The 16,261-nt window shown below is 35.4% G+C and overlaps 3 protein-coding genes across 3 annotated transcripts; 1 reads left to right on the top strand and 2 right to left on the bottom strand.

Annotated features, from left to right (window-relative positions):
* The first annotated feature begins 725 nt into the window (after positions 1–725).
* On the top strand, positions 726–2,192 carry LOC106296031 (transcription factor TRY-like). Its single transcript, XM_013732072.1, has 3 exons — positions 726–886; positions 1,288–1,375; positions 1,868–2,192. The coding sequence occupies exons 1-3, from the start codon at positions 847–849 to the stop codon at positions 1,974–1,976; spliced, it is 237 nt and encodes a 78-aa protein (XP_013587526.1). The 5' UTR covers positions 726–846; the 3' UTR covers positions 1,977–2,192.
* Positions 2,193–7,213: 5,021 nt separating this feature from the next.
* On the bottom strand, positions 7,214–9,605 carry LOC106325273 (mitochondrial carrier protein MTM1-like; the record flags this gene model as incomplete). Its single annotated transcript, XM_013763314.1, is given in 10 exon segments — positions 7,214–7,536; positions 7,628–7,686; positions 7,783–7,932; positions 8,051–8,142; positions 8,334–8,436; positions 8,547–8,717; positions 8,800–8,859; positions 8,986–9,114; positions 9,211–9,300; positions 9,390–9,605. Coding segments are annotated over 10 exon segments (1,203 nt in total), but the record flags the coding sequence as incomplete, so codon positions are not given.
* Positions 9,606–13,401: 3,796 nt separating this feature from the next.
* Positions 13,402–14,421, bottom strand: LOC106325284 (abscisic acid receptor PYL10). The gene is made up of 3 exons (XM_013763327.1): positions 14,184–14,421; positions 13,836–14,054; positions 13,402–13,756 (listed from the first exon to the last, which is right to left on the bottom strand). The coding sequence occupies exons 1-3, from the start codon at positions 14,310–14,312 to the stop codon at positions 13,547–13,549; spliced, it is 558 nt and encodes a 185-aa protein (XP_013618781.1). The 5' UTR covers positions 14,313–14,421; the 3' UTR covers positions 13,402–13,546.
* Between the last annotated feature and the right edge of the window lie 1,840 nt (positions 14,422–16,261).

Below are 16,261 nucleotides of genomic sequence, written 5' to 3'. Positions count from 1 at the left end.
TCCCATATCGATTAAGAACCCTAAAAAAAATCCCAAAATTGATTTTAAATCACACAAATCGTAAATCCCTTTCGAACACACAATCGACGCTAACACACCGTGAATCTACTCGATACTGACCTAAGAGCGTGGAAAAGAGAAAACAGAATCGATTTGATGGAGAAAACCTCCGGAAATCACCGTCGCACGGAATATCGCCTCGGAGAAAAGAAACCCTCGTTTTTTCAAAGAGGAGAGAAATGAAACGAGTTACGCGGAAACCCTACTTTCGTCGTCGTCAACGAGGAAAGGAGAAGCCAGTCAGTGATCGACGCATGGCTTGAACTCGCCTCTTACGGGTTCACTCGTAAGGCCTGGTTCATCTAATTAAACCCATTTTTGATTTTCTTTTAATCATTCGGGCCTAAGAACTCGAGCCCACGAACCTGGTAAAAACCGCTAATGCGGATGGTCTAAGTAGTTTACATATTTCAATGCATCTTTTTCATTTATTGGATATTGTGTGACCAATGAAATAATGTTAGGTTTTTAATAATTGGTTGAATTAATTGGTTAAATGATATATTCTTTTAAATAACAATTTTTAAAATATTTGTGTTTTTAAGTAAAACTAGTTACGATTAAAAACGAAGGAAGTACTATTTTAAAGCTACAGTCTGATTTTAACAACTTTTTGTGGGGGGTGGGGCTAACATTAAATAGTATGTCGTTCTAGATTAGAAACCTCTCCAACAAAGCCCACTCTCTCTTTCTCTCTAGATACAAGATAGTATAATAAAAGAGTTTGCCACCTCTCTTCTCTGCTCTCTCTTCAGTTTCTCATACTTTCCTCTTCCACCTCCATTGATGGATTCAACGTATCGACGTCAGCGTCACAACTCTGAAGGTCCATCTCATATAATGTGTTTGATTAGCTTATTACATATGCATGCTCTTTCTTCATAACCATATTTTATTTCCTTTGGACATAGTCAATAGTCATCGTGTTTAGCTGAAGTTCATGTTATCATATATTATATTTCCCTAATTAACCAGACTCTTCGTAGCCTTAATTATCACATATATGTAGTTACGCGATTGTGAATAAACACACCAATAACAAACTTCGTAGCCTTTTATTATATATATAGCCCTAATTGTATTTACGTGAATGTGAAATAAGTATTTACGAGCAGAGATGAGATCAAGAAGGACATGAGATTATTACATACGTAGCGATTAGCAAAAGAGAATATAAAAATATTGGAGCAAAAAGTAAAAGTTTTGTGTTGTTTTTGATAAATGCAGAAGTGTGTAGCGTAAAGTGGGATTTCATCAAAATGAGCCAACAGGAGGAAGATCTCATCTTAAGAATGTACAGACTCGTAGGCGATAGGTACGTATCTTCTTTTAATTTCTTTCTCTCCCAAAATTAGATGTAACGACTTTACCACAAAACATGTGACATAGGAATGTACTTATATTCTTACGCTTACCATCGCCTGATGATCTTGAACAAAAAAATAATAATAACCATCTCCTGATGATGAAGAAAATCGTTCTTGTCGTTTCAGAGTGACCTTTTGAATCACCATCGCCTTCTGGTCTAAGTGTCCTTGCTCTCTCTTAGGCCTACTTGATCTTTTAATTGCTGCTTCATGTTCTTGTTCTAATTAGCTATAGTTTGTACGTAGTTTCATTAATTAGGAACTACTAGACCTAAGTTTTAGTGTCTAGGTTTTTTTTTTAAAACTTTTTGCTACGCTTAGGGACTTCTTAGCTTAATAAGCAGAATCGGATCCAAGCTAATCACTTGTATCAAACATTTTATTATTTACTTATGTATTTCCATTCTTAGAGAGAAAAATGTTTTCTTGCAAAATACCAGGTGGGAAATAATAGCAGGAAGAGTACCGGGAAGAAAAGCTGTGGAGATAGAGAGATATTGGATCATGAGAAACAACACACATTTCTTGCCTCCATCTTCCAAATTTTAACCTCCTTCTTGTGCTGTGCCTCCCATGTTTGTTTTAAGTGTTATATTTTCATTTCCAAAACTAAAAACTAGATGAGGAAATTATGTGTGAGTCAATGCGTGTTGGTGGCTTTGGCCTTTACCTAATCTCATCAAACCGGATTAAATGCTCGGAATTTAATAACAGAACAAATCTACGTATCTGTAGAAGTTTCTGTTGACTTAAGTTGAACTTGCACAATTTTCTTTGAATGAATGTTAAAGAACTAATGCTCTTTTTTTTTTTTTGAATGGGGCTAACAACTAATGCTCTTTTTTTTTTTTGAATGAATGTTAAATTATATTTATCAAAAATTTTTTTTTACATCATCTGCACCTTTACATAAACAAACTCCTCATATACTCAAAATTGAAAAAATTACAGTCTAGTACTAAACCTGAACTGCAAGACCTCCTCCATTCCTCTCCTCCCTTTCGCTCTCACTAGGTCTAAAATCTTTTTAAGGGCAGGCAGTGGCATCGGTTTGTCATCAAGCTTTATTTTGTTCCTCTCCCTCCATAGTGAATATACATATGTCTGGAAAGCGTATCTGATGCAGAATATCTTTTTCTTCTCTACGGACTGGTCATTGATCAACCTCACGACTGCATGCCAGTCCGTAGTGTAGTCGTTACGCAAAATCCCCTTCACCAGATGTTCCCATACTTGACTTGAAAAAGAACACTCAAAGTAGAGATGATCTCTCGACTCAGGAGCATTCTTGCATAGCACATAGACAGTATCTACCTCTTGGTTCCATCTTGAGACTCTGTCCATCGTTGACATTCTATTCAACATTGCAAGCCATGTCATAAACGAGAACTTGGGAGTAGCCTGAGAAAACCAAATACCCTTAGCCCAATCACATTGAGTCTTTGTCTCTCTCACCAACCTCCATGTTTCATAGGTTGAGAAATTCGATTTAAAACCTGACTCCCGCTTCCATAGACTAGTATCCTCAACACTATTGCATATTTGTTCTTTGAGTGTATTAAGCTCAGCTTCAATCTCATTTAAAATAGGAGAACGATACCTGCCTCTTCTCTTATTTCTCTGCACTGCCTCTTCCACTGTAGCATCTCTTCTAATACCCATATCAACTATCCCTCTGTCTCCCAGCAGATCCATGAGCACTCCCCTGTCAGACCATCTGTCATACCAGAAAGACGTGTGACGACCATTCCCAACTGCTTTCATATAGAAACTCTTAGCCACTTCTCTTAGTTTCAGCATCTTCCGCCACATCCATGAGCCCACTTGAGTATTTATTTTTATTTCCCAAAATGTTTTCTTCTTGAGAAGATACATCTTAACCCATTTACCCCAAAGAGAGTCACCAGATAGCATCCTCCATATGAGTTTTAAACCATACACCATGTTAACCTCCTTTAGCGGCCTTATCCCTAGACCGCCTTCATTTTTTTCTTTACATATGTCCTGCCAAGCTACCTTAGCTCCTGTTGATTTTAACACTGGACCTGTCCAAAGAAATGCTGAACTGAGTTGCTCAATCTCTTCCATACACTTGCTTGGAAGTCTAAACACTGCTGCCCAGAAATTAACAATACTCATCAAGACTGCTTTGATCAGTTGTAGCCTCCCAGCATAAGATAAAAATCTTCTATTCCACGTGCATATCTTACTTTGAATTCTCTCAACGAGAGGCAAGTAATCGTGCTTCTTCATTTCTTGAGACATACGTGGAAGCCCCAAGTATTTAACCGGAAGCTTACCTTCTGCCAACAGAAACTTTAATCTGATTCTTCCTTTCTCATTATCTGAAACTCCAGCCAAGTACACTGTTGACTTCTCCAAACTAATACTCAATCCAGACCATATAGCAAACTCATCAAATACTGATAAAGCACCTCCAATAGACTCTGTTGATCCTTCAACAAATACCATTAAGTCGTCTACAAAACAAAGATGGGTTAGGCCAGAGCTTTACACCTCGGGTGAAATTGAAACTTCTTCTCCCGAACTGCTTTATCCAACTTATGCGATAAAACATTCATACATAGAACGAACAAATAAGGAGAGATCGAGCATCCCTGTCGCAGGCCTCTAGAGCTTTGGAAATATCCAGCCAAATCTCCATTTACTTGTACCGAGAATGATGGAGTTGTGATGCATAGCCTTACCCAGTGAATAAACCTCCCTGGGAACCCCAATGCCTCTAAACTCTTCAAAACAAACTCCCACTGCACAGAATCAAAAGCCTTCGAGATGTCAATCTTCATCAGACATCTTGGAGACACATCCTCCTTGTGATAGTCCTTTACTAACTCCGAAGCCAGCAAAACATTCTCTATTAGCAACCTCCCTTTGACAAATGCTGACTGGTTTTGAGTAATGATCCGCAGAAGAATCTCTTTCAATCTATTGGCAAGAATCTTAGAAACCACTTTATATAGCACGTTACAGCAAGCTATGGGTCTGAAGTCCTTCATCTCCATCGAGTCGGTTTTCTTCGGGACAAGAGCAAGAATTGTAGAATTTACTCCTTTAGGAAGGAAGCCATATCAGAATACTGACTGAATAACAACTACAAAATCTCGCCCTACTATATGTCATGCGGTATTTAAAAACTCACAAGGATATCCATCAGGTCCTGGAGATTTATAGGCGGGCATAGCAAAGAGAACCTTACGTATTTCTTCCTCTGTAACATCTTTCTCAAGCATGTTGCAGTCCACCGGATCACATCTGAACTCAAAAAGCTCCCTTAGTTCTTCCACAGTAGTCCCTTGGTAACTGACATGGCTTTGGTTCAGAAATTCAGTGAAGAATCTCTCAGCTTCCTTCTTAATCTCCATATGACTTTTCATTATTATACCATCCGAGCATCTGATCTCATGAATTGCATTTTGAGCTTGTCTAGATTTGATCGAACTATGAAAGTTTCTATTATTTTGATCACTAACCTCCAACCAATAAAGCTTAGATTTCTGCTTGAGATAGTCTTCTTCCAGTTCTGCAACATGTAACCATTTCTCATACGCTTGTGCTTCCTCCTGAATAGAATTGCTGCTCGGATTGGTCAAAGTATGCTTCTGCTTTTCACATAGTGTATCATGTGCCTCTTTTGCTCTTTTTGATAGATTACCAAGCTGATCCTTCCCCATTTTTCTTATGAGAGGCTTAAGATTCTTCAGTTTTTTAGATAATTTGTACATTGCCGACGTTGAATGATATAACACCTCCGTTGAATCCCAGAACTCCTTCACCATAGAGAGAAACTGTGGGAGTTTCCCTAGAGAATTAACATACTTGAACGGCCTGTGAACTCTCTCATTTGGCGGCAGCAATTGAACCTTGCATCGCAAGTGATCAGAACAGCCTCCTGGCTCAAATACTGCAAACGCGTTAAGGGAATCTCATCTGAACTGCAACATTCATTAACACTCTATCCAATTTCTTGCATATCACTCCATTTTCTCTCTTGTTACACCAAGTAAACAAAGGACCTTGGTAGCCCATATCCACCAGATTACATTGAAGAACCATCCTCTGGAAATCTCTCATACCACTTGGAAGTCTTCCTAACTCCGAAAATGCTGAATTCTCTTCACCATCCAATATTTCATTGAAGTCACCCATGAGCAGCCACTCCTTATTTTTGAATAACTGAGAATTTTTATGATGAATGAGATCCTTCCACAACTCCTTTCTACCTTCCACCGAGTTACTCGCATATACAAATGTACAAAAGAAAATCTCATCTTCCTGAAAACCTATCGAGCAAGTTATCATTTGATCAGATTTGTAGACCGGAGTCATACACGCTGAATCCTTTCATAGTTTGTCATTGAGGACCAATCACTGAAAACCGACTGTAGAATACTAACTGCTTTCCTTTCTTTTACTCTTGTTTCCAAAATACATCCAAACTCCATTTCATTACTTTTGATCCACTCTTTTATAACGGAATGCTTTAAAGATTTGTTGAAGCCGCGCGCATTCCAAAATAAGCTTTTCATGTTAATGATTACGTCGAGAAGACCTTGTGCTCACCGGATTTAAATCCTGAGCTTTAGCCTTACGACCTCTCTTCAACCCTTTTTTCTGAATAGCCTTCTCTTTCACCTTGCCTTGTTGAGCTAGAATGTTGTCTTCCAACAAATCCTCCTCACTGACTTCTTCCTGTTCATCCACTTCTTCTACTTCAACTGTTTCTTCTTCATCTCTATGTTGTCCATCTCCTACAATTTCCCCTTCCTCTGCTTCATCACACAAGACCGAGAACTTTGACGATGATATCTGAATCTCATCAGAACCTTTCGAAGTACTTGCAGTTAACCTTCCAATTTTTGCTGGAGATACAAGTGACCAGCTTTTCGAACCTTGACCTCCAACAATTACATTCCCAATATTCCCATGCTCTTCAGTATCATTATTCTCAACCCTTTCCCCTGACCTCCCAGTACCTAACTCTTTCTTTTCTGACTCAACTTCACAGATATCATCCTGCTTAGCTTCAGAATTCCCAATACTCACTTCCTTTTTCTTCTTCTCTTTACTCTTCATCACACATACGCTCTCCACATGCCCCCACTTATCACAAACATTGCACCTCGACGACAACCAAGGGTAATGAAACTCAGCTGTAAACTCTTTCCCATTCTTAGTGAAGTTTATCTCCTTTGGTAGCGCCTTTGACACATCAACATTCACAAACACTTTTGCTTCATCGAAGTTAGAGCATGCTACCATTTCTGGATGGAGCCGAACTGGGAACTCCACGGGACTAGTTATAAGACTAAGTCTCTCTCATGAAAACATATGTAAAGGAACTTTCCTCACATAAACCCACATAGGTATTGCTTCTTCCTCCTGTTTCTCTTCCTCCGTTTTCGGGGACCAGTTTGCCACCACCATTGGAACTCCAGCAATATTTCACATCCCTCTTCTCAAAATCTTTTCCCTCGCTTTTGAACTTGATACTCTGAATCTCATCGTAGTAGCATTCACTTCGTATACTTCAACCTTTGTAGATTCATCCCCATATTTCCAGATCTTGTTTAAAACCATATGAACTTTAGCTACATGAGGAGCCAAATCCAAAAATTTCCCAACTACAAAATCCTCCCATAGTGGTGTTGAATCAGAGATAACATCATCTGGGATCTCCACCGTGTGCTTACCCTCTTTCATCAATATCTCAACCTCATATTTCTTCAAACATTTTCTATCTTTCGCCGCCGAATTCGAAGAAAGATCGAACCAAGAAAACTGGATTAAACCAGTATTTTAGCTGAACAAAATTCCGGCTCAAAATGTGAGAAAACAAGGGTTGGTCATTGGTGGAGGACTGAGCCTGTTTTAACTTATTATGTTGTTACAAAAGTTGCTATAACCTAAAGCCGTATCCACAATCACGTGTAAGATTGTCTAGTGACTGTGTTGGGGTCATGATGAAGCGTATTGGCGATGCAGAACATACTTGACCACTTCGTAGAAGGAAACCACTATCCCAACCGATGGTCCTGCACGAGCCACCCTTGGTCCCATTCCCGTGAACAGTCCTCTCATCCCTCCATCCCTGCGTGCAGTATATATATTGTTATGTGTCTTGTTTCTATGCAAACACAGAGCTATTAGCAAATTAAAAATGGGATCTTTCTCATACATACCTCCAAACCTCTATTAATGTCTGTCGTGTAGTCATTCTCATTGCCCTACTAGGGTCCTTCTGAGATTATGAAAATGGCAAGATATAAGTATATGGTATCATAAGCAAATAGACAAAGCTCTCTGGAGGAAGAGGTTGCAAATCAAATAGACAAACCTCTATCTGTCTTCTTGTCTTTGCAACGTCAAAAGGACAAGTAGTAGCAGCAGCGATACTTCCAGCTACAAAACCAGCGGAGAAGTTTGCACCGAGAATACCAAGAGCGTTTGTATCGTTGCCCACAATCCCAAGAAGCCTCCTTCTCATCTGTAAACAAGAGAGTAGCTCAAACTTTCAGTTTCTCGTTTGAAGTATTCTGGCACAAATTGCGTTGCAATCATCTCTCTAATTGTAAAATGTTTTAAGACAATGTCAAAAGAGTTACTGGCTCGAGAGTTGCCCAGCAGATTGCTGAGAATGGAACATCACGGGCAAGCTGTGCACCCAAGCCTCTCCAGAGAACACGATAATTGTGCACTGTCAAAGGGAACACGGATAACAAAGACTCAATAAAAAAAAAAGAAGAGATCATCGCTTTTGGTGTCAATCTGAAGATGCATGAATCTTAGTGTTGTGATTGTCAATGAAGTTGAACTGATCATATAATGAGTTAAAAACTGAAAAACATAAGTAAGGATGTCCTTGAGAAGAAGAAAGAAGCAACTTACAACTATTTTGAAGGTTATTTGCTGTCCTGACTTCAGAGACTACGCCAACCAGTGTTTTAACAACACCCTGAGGCTTTAAACCAGCTTTAGCTTCTTTGAATGCCTAATTAGAAAACAGAGTGAAAAAACTGATAGCAAGTCAAAAGAAGGTACTCCCACTGCAGAGCAGAGATCACATTCAGAGTTACAGAAACATATGCACACAAAGCATACCTGCATACGTGTTCTAGCAAGTTCAACTGGATAGCAGACTGTACAAGCTAGGGACCGTGCCAAAGACCCTGCCGCAAGAGGCACAAATATTGTCGTCGCAGGCGCATTCTCCCGAGATAACTCTTCCAAACGGTTGCGGAACAAATCGTAGAAAGGGAGATAAATTCCAACCTGTCACGAAACTTGGGAGTTCACTGATCCGTGTAGTCTACCAAAATAAACAAACCCTCCACATGTAAATAGGAGAGCATACCATGGGCACAGCTAGAGCAAGACCAGCATTAGTCCCTCTCCACAGGCGTGCCATGCCCTCCTGTATCAGTTCTTGCGTTAGTGAATAGAGAGAGAAATAGGACTAACTCTAGCCAAAAAAAAAAAAAAAAAAAAAAAAAAAAAAAAAAAAAGTTCTCGTTTTCTTAACACTGCAAGGCAAACACACCTGTCGTATGATCTTGGTGAAGACATCAAAAGTTCCTTTGTACTGGAAACAATCAGGCGGGCAAATAGAGACGGTACCATGAACACCAGCGCGTGAACATGAAGGAGAACATCTCAAATCTGTAAACATCTGAACCACCCATAAAGAAACCATTATTACAAAAGTATTCTCCTCTAAACAACTGTCCCACAAATTAAAAAAAAAAGAGAGGATTCAGACACATACCATGTTTGGTCCAAAGAACGCCATGCGACCAATGGCGTCACTGAGTGGGTGGGAGTAAGAAACTCCAGCAGCTTGAGCTTGCAATCGAGTCTAATAACATATCACAACAGAGACATAAGTCCCCTTAAAGCAAATAACTTTCCGGCGGTTTAGGAAATAATATCAAACAAAGAACCAACCTTGACGACGTCCAGAGGATTTAGAATAACGGCTGACAAAAACGCAGCTCCGGCGGCGGAGAAAACTCTTTCCGTCAACCCTAGCTTTTCCACCGTCGAGCCCTTCTCCAACTGAGGCCGGGAAACTACTTGCAGCCCTACGCTTCCAAATCCTCTCGCATCTCCTGTTACAATAGTCGAATCTACGATCGGAAAATCACGTCTTTCAGTTTCCGCCGACGGCATTCCGGAAGCGATCCAGAGATTCTCCGGGCGCTCTGCCTCAACCATTTAGCTTCTTCTCAATCCACCAGAAAAGCCCAAGAATTTCTCGATCAATCAAAACCTCGATCGAATCTTTGGTTTTGAATAAGAAATATATATTTTTTTTTTTTTTCAGAGAAAAAAGGTTTGATTTTTTCCAGATTACTTGGAGAGGAGGAACACTGAAGACTTCAGTGGGTAGCCACGCAGCCAACGAAACCCTAATGCTTAACGCGCGCGTTTTGGAAGGTTCTACAGATTACTTAACCGTTAAATCGAACCGGACATACTGATCCGTCTAGCTCCAATCCAATTGGTTAACCTACTGATTTATTAAGAACCGATTGAGATCGACCTCGAATCAATCGAAACTATCTTTTTATGTGTTACGGGAAAAACTTGTGTGTTTTGGAGATGTTGCAAGCTAGGAATAAGGGTTTAGTGGAGGATGTAGGCGAAACCGAATCGGTCTTAGGCTCTTGTTACGATGAGTCAAACGAAGGTACGCCACTCAATTAGAGAACTGACTTGGGCTCCACAACATATAACACTTTTGCTATGACTGGCTATTACAGAAAAGTTTTATAGAGGCATGAAGAGTGGCGTCTCACGTGTCAAATAGTCCACCGAATACGCTGGTTACATTTGGTTTGCCGACTCAAGCCATGTATTATCTCTTTTCCCACCTATTTTCTTTGTTTTTCTTTTTAATATTTTTACAAATAAACATATTCATAGTTTCATGTACTTGAATATATATATATAACTCATGTGAAAGTGTATAATGTTGTTCTCCTGCCGGGCAAATTATCCGTTAAATTTCATCTGATCAGTTTCGATTTGATCCGAAAATTCTGGATATCCGTAAAGATTTGAATCAAAGCAAATAGCAAAATATGATATCCGTAAAAAAAAACAAATCACAATTTTTTTTTTTTGGAAAGCCGGATATCCGACTCGATCCGTATACATATAGATATGTAATGTAATTGTATTTACAAACTATTATATGTATACATATTTTTTGATAAAATTTGGTTAATTTTTTTTTTAATTTAAGTTGTTTTTTCAAATTTTTGTTTTTTGGGTTGTTGCATATCCAATTTAATTTTTATACTGAGTCAAATGTTAACATATAAGTTTTTTTATTAGGCTTGTTAATATTGGATTTTGCTTTACAATTTATGTTTAAAAATGTTAGTCTCTTAGTATGATATTATTATTTTTAAATTTTTTTATTTAATTCTAATATTATATATCATTTTTTATTTTATTTTTAAAATATAATTGACAAATCAAATAGAATAATTCGTGAATGTTTAAAAAAATTTGAATATCCAGAATTTCCGGATCAAATCGAATCACCAATATATATATATTCATCTATGATGCATTCACAGATACTGCAAATTTTACGGATATCTACTCCATACACAAACCTACTCATAATGTTGTGAATTGATCCATCCAACTAAAAACTCTTAACTAATTTGAAAATAGCTGAACAAGCAACTAGAGATTTCATTTCTCATCTCAGAATAATTCTTGATTAATGACTACTATTAGAATTATATAGAGAATCATAGGCTATAGACTACATAATTCTAGTAACCATATTTACTGCTATAGGATTTGATTGGTTGAAGATGTGGCTCTATGTTTTTGTTCTAAGATGTATGTTTTAGGTTTTAGTTGTGGCTTCGAAATTTTATTTCTGTAGATTTTTCTAAAGCACTGAATAAAAATTCTAGAGAAATTGATTTCTAAAACTAATATATTTTCTTTTATAATGTTTCTTTAGATTTAATTTTAAAAGCTAAAGCATGATTGTTTCAAAATAAGGTTTTAGAAATAAAATTGGATATCTACAGTTTCTTCCAGTCATCTCCATAGTCACCTCATGTCTCCACTAATCACATTTTAAAAAACTTGTGATAAGAGGGCGATTTGTAGATATCATTTGATGAGTAGTGCTATTGTGCTAAACTTGTAAGTATTAACAAAAGCGAAAAATGAAAATATTTGAAGTAGTGATGCACTGATATCATTATCATTTCATTTAATCACATTATCTAACTATAATTAATTAGTAAGAAAAAGTTGGTCAGAAAACTGAACAAGAAACCATATTGAGTAAAAAAATATCAAGAAATTTTTTACTGTATCAAGAAACCATATCGAGTGAAATATCAAGATTTTTTTTCTAAGAATAATTTCCTAGTTGCTTGTTCAGCTATTTTCCTATGAAAATGAACGTCGAAACATCGATAAAATTTAATGAAAAATAAAAACAAGAGATCAAAAATAAATGTTATCCCTTATATATTAATTTGAAAATATTACAACTTCTTTTTGTAGTCACGTGTCACTAAGATGATTCTTAAAATCATTAGAGAAATATGTTAGTCCATTTAATTATATAATATTTTTTTATTAAACTAACCATAAATTCATTATTAATGTTCGTTATTATTTCCTTAAATAAAAATTACGGAATTGCCTAATGTGTATAAAGTATATATGGCAATTAATGATTTTGAATGATAAAGATTTGATAAAAATTAGTGTATCTTCTATAAAAAAATTGTTTAATAAAAAGCTAGATTTTTCTGTATATGTTATATTTTGAATTTTTAAAAATAACTATAAATTATTAAAACTGTTTAAAGTCTCACATTCAAATTTTATGATCCTAAAATTTTTGTTATTACAAAATCATATAAGTAAAAATTGTAATTTAATTAATTATTAAGATTAAAAGAAATATATATATATCTATATATAATTTTAAATTAACTATATACCATATAAAATATATTAATATTTTAATTTCAAAATTTACTTTGAACAATGTTTTTTGATAAAAACTTTGAACAAACATTGACTGCTTAAAATTATAAATTACTAACACTATTAATCTCACAATGAAATTTTTTTTTATCAATAATTTAAAGTTTTTACTATAAAAGATACAAATGATCAAAAAACCATATGAGTAGAAAACATCATTTAATATTAAAATAATACGATGTATGTTAATATCATTTAAATTTAATTATATATCTTATCAAATAAAAAATTACTTGGATTAATAAAATTGATTTATATGTTTGCACTAATTTAATTCTATATATAATAGTTACTAAATTTTATTTATTTAATATATATTTATTATTTCATAGTATGTAAAAATATATAATACATAAAATAATTTATACATGTTTATTCCGCGCAAAGCGCAGATATTAATCTAGTATGTCAATATTAAACTGGCCTTGGCATACTTTAACCAATCAAAACTCTCTACAAATATAAACAACAAAATGGTAACCCCACAAAGCTCCTTTACCATAAATCCATAATTGACTTCAAACAAAATGCCGTTGGTTTATAGAAATTACAACAACAACAAATGAAGAGGGAAACGAAAACTTTGTAGGACCGACCTCTTGTAAAGACAAAACCTCCTTCTGTCAGTTGATCTTCTTTACTCAAAATAGCTAATATACTTTTGACTATGGTCAACAAAACGATCTAAGTTGAAGATTTTATCTTGTCACTATGTAAATTGTTTAAATTTACAAGAAAACACTAAAAAGTACCAAATACATTTTTAAAAAATATCTTCGTGAAGTATCTAATTTTTATTGTATTTGTCATGAAACATTGTGTATCTACATTTTATTATGAAAAGATGATTAAAGGGCATTTTGCAGAATTCCAGAAATAATTAATTATTCCAAATTATAAAATTAACAGAAATTCGCAAAACAAAGAAAAGCATAGACTAAAAATGACATCACTATACGTAAAAGAACGAATTGATCATCTTCTTGAATATGAAAATGACTCCTTCCCATTTGGGAAGCTTCTCCATACTATTTGCCTTTGAAAGATTATTCTTAGAGTCGTCATCATACCATTTGGGCTATAGATTCTGCTTCAAGACTCTCAGAAACATATGCTAAAGATTTGAGATTGCATTGAATCAGAGCCTCCACGAAGAAGCAAGTCTCTTCCTTCGTGTTACCCTCAGCCACGTCCACCACGAACGACTCGATGACCAATGTCCCTGCTCTTCCTTCTATGGTCTCCGGATGTAACGAAATGACTGAGGAATAGTTCTGGTTTTAGATAAGAACAAACAAAAACAACAGATTAGGTTTATAAAAGAAAACCATCGTCACATTTTCAAGACTTTACCTTGAGTCTGTGATCGCCACCGACGATTCTGATGCTGAGGACATGTTGGTTGTCGTCGAGAAACTCTAATATCTCCGTGCTTTTAGTAGCGGGTAATCCAGATCTCACATCTACTTCTCTTACTGAACCAATCTCCAGCTTCTTGTCTTTGACCACACACCCACTAATAAACGGTTTGTATTTTTGTGGTTGATCGAATCTTCTCACAAGTGACCACACCTTTTTCACCAAAAAACAAACAACCAAACCATTAACATTCAGTTCGTATTGCTAACAGATGGGAGCTTCCGGATCTGATCGTAACCAGAGAGAGAGAGAGAAATCAAGAAGAAAACAAAACAAGCTTACGAGATGAAGAGGAGCTTTGATGTGCTTAACGAGCGTCGAGCTACACTGACTCTCCAAAAGTTCCCCGTGCGCGTGGTGCATCTTGATGTACTCGCTCTCCACGTTCTTTGTCTCGTCAGCGTTCATCATTTCCAGAGCAGCAGAGAAAGTGACAATCACGGCAAAGAAAAGAAGGAAGTGCGCAACCAACTATCACTTCTCTCAAAATATTCTTTAATATAATCAGACTTAGCTCTCACAGATTCTTCTTATACAAGGAAGGACGCATCTAAATGTAATCTGATTGGACAAAAGTACTTGATCTAAGTTAATCTACACATGTCGGCCTATATGATGTTTTGTTTATTGACGCATATACCCTCAGTTGCTGTTGGTGAAATTATTTTTTAATCATTTGTACATTTGTGTTATTCGTAGTTCAGAGAATATTCAAGGAATATGATTTTTGCTTTTGAGTTTTTAATGGTTATCTGTTGGAAGGTGAAAAATAATTGGTATTAAATGGAGAGAGGATAGTTTTGTCTTTTTCTACACTTGCCATTATTAGTAAGATAATATACAAATTGGATATATTCAAATTCATACTTTATTTCAGTATTGTTTAGTAAGACTAAGAGCCACAGTTGTATGATTGTATCTTAATCCATAAATGAAAAATAGGCTGAATTGAACAAATTTACTTAATAACTCTGCTAACCAATAAAATTTAGCCAAACAATTCATCATAATAAAAATAAATTTATCAAATAAGATCAATGATGAAATTTGTTTTAAATTCCTGGAAAAAACAGAATCTAAAAAATCTTGATTGGAAACTTTTCTCAGTTATTGTATAGTAATAAATGGATAAGATTCCAAGTTACTAAAAACTATAAATGTTTTTTGGAGATTGGCCATATTTATAAAATTATTTTAGGGATGAGATTCAAAATTTGATAAGATTCTTCTGTCAGATCTAATTGTATAGTAATAAATGGATAAGATTCCAACTTACTAAAACTATAAAATGTTTTTTTGGAGATTTTCCTTATTTATAGAAATATTTTAGGGATGAGATTCAAAGTTTGAAAAATATTGATTGAAATCTTTTTCTCAAGTTAAAAGCTTCTCCAGTAGAATCTAAGTACACCACATGGATAAGATTCAAGTTACTATAAACTAATTGCCAAAAAAAGTTACTATAAACTATAATTGTAGTAGAAGACCATAGCAGCAGTAGTACTGACAATAATATTAATATCAACGTTGGTTCTTGGTGGTTTCAAGAGATTATGGACTTCGAAGAGTTCTCATGCTCTCTATGGTCATAGTTTAATAGTTTGTTTCTTGAATATATGATGAAACGTCTTCTAAAGTTGCAATTGTTACATCTCTTGTCATGACGTGTCATATAATTGAATTCTATAAAACTATAGTGAACATAGTTTTTGCAATGTCCAACCTTGCGACGCGTCAGTTGGGTACAATTGAACTCAATTTAATCATTCTTCAAAATGAAATTTGAATGGTAAGTTGAAAGTTCAAATTAATCATAGAATCTACTGTACTCAGTAAATTATGTCAAAGTCGAATCTAATATCTCTTATATATTAATGGAGAAACATTGTTTAAGTTGTAACATTGTTATCTTTGGTGAGTATCGTCACCACAATTCAATTCACAGCCCCTATTAAATGCACTAAATTTCCTAGAGAAATTATATGGACCGTTGCCACAAATATTTGTTCGACCACTCTTTTATATCTATGTTTCAAAAATATTGATGTTAATATATGCATCGTGACTATTTGTGCATAGTCGGTTTACACATTATGTAAAGCCAGAATTCGATTTGAAAGTTGGTTTTCACAGGAAAAAAAAAACACAATCTCTGTTTACTGAATTACAATTAACAATAGAAGAATCATTTTAAATGACTATTTATGTTATTTTTTTTTTTTTTTTTTGAAAAAGGACCTTACTTTATTGGAGAACCATTACACATTAATTTAAAGATTGAACACCTATTTAAAATATGCACGATATGTTATATCTCTATGACATGGCTGAACAAACCATTAATTTGATGAATCAAATAA

Source organism: Brassica oleracea, chromosome C1, assembly GCF_000695525.1.
Source record: "Brassica oleracea var. oleracea cultivar TO1000 chromosome C1, BOL, whole genome shotgun sequence".
In the NCBI taxonomy this organism is placed as follows: domain Eukaryota; kingdom Viridiplantae; phylum Streptophyta; class Magnoliopsida; order Brassicales; family Brassicaceae; genus Brassica; species Brassica oleracea.
This window is presented reverse-complemented; position numbering and strand designations above follow the sequence as displayed.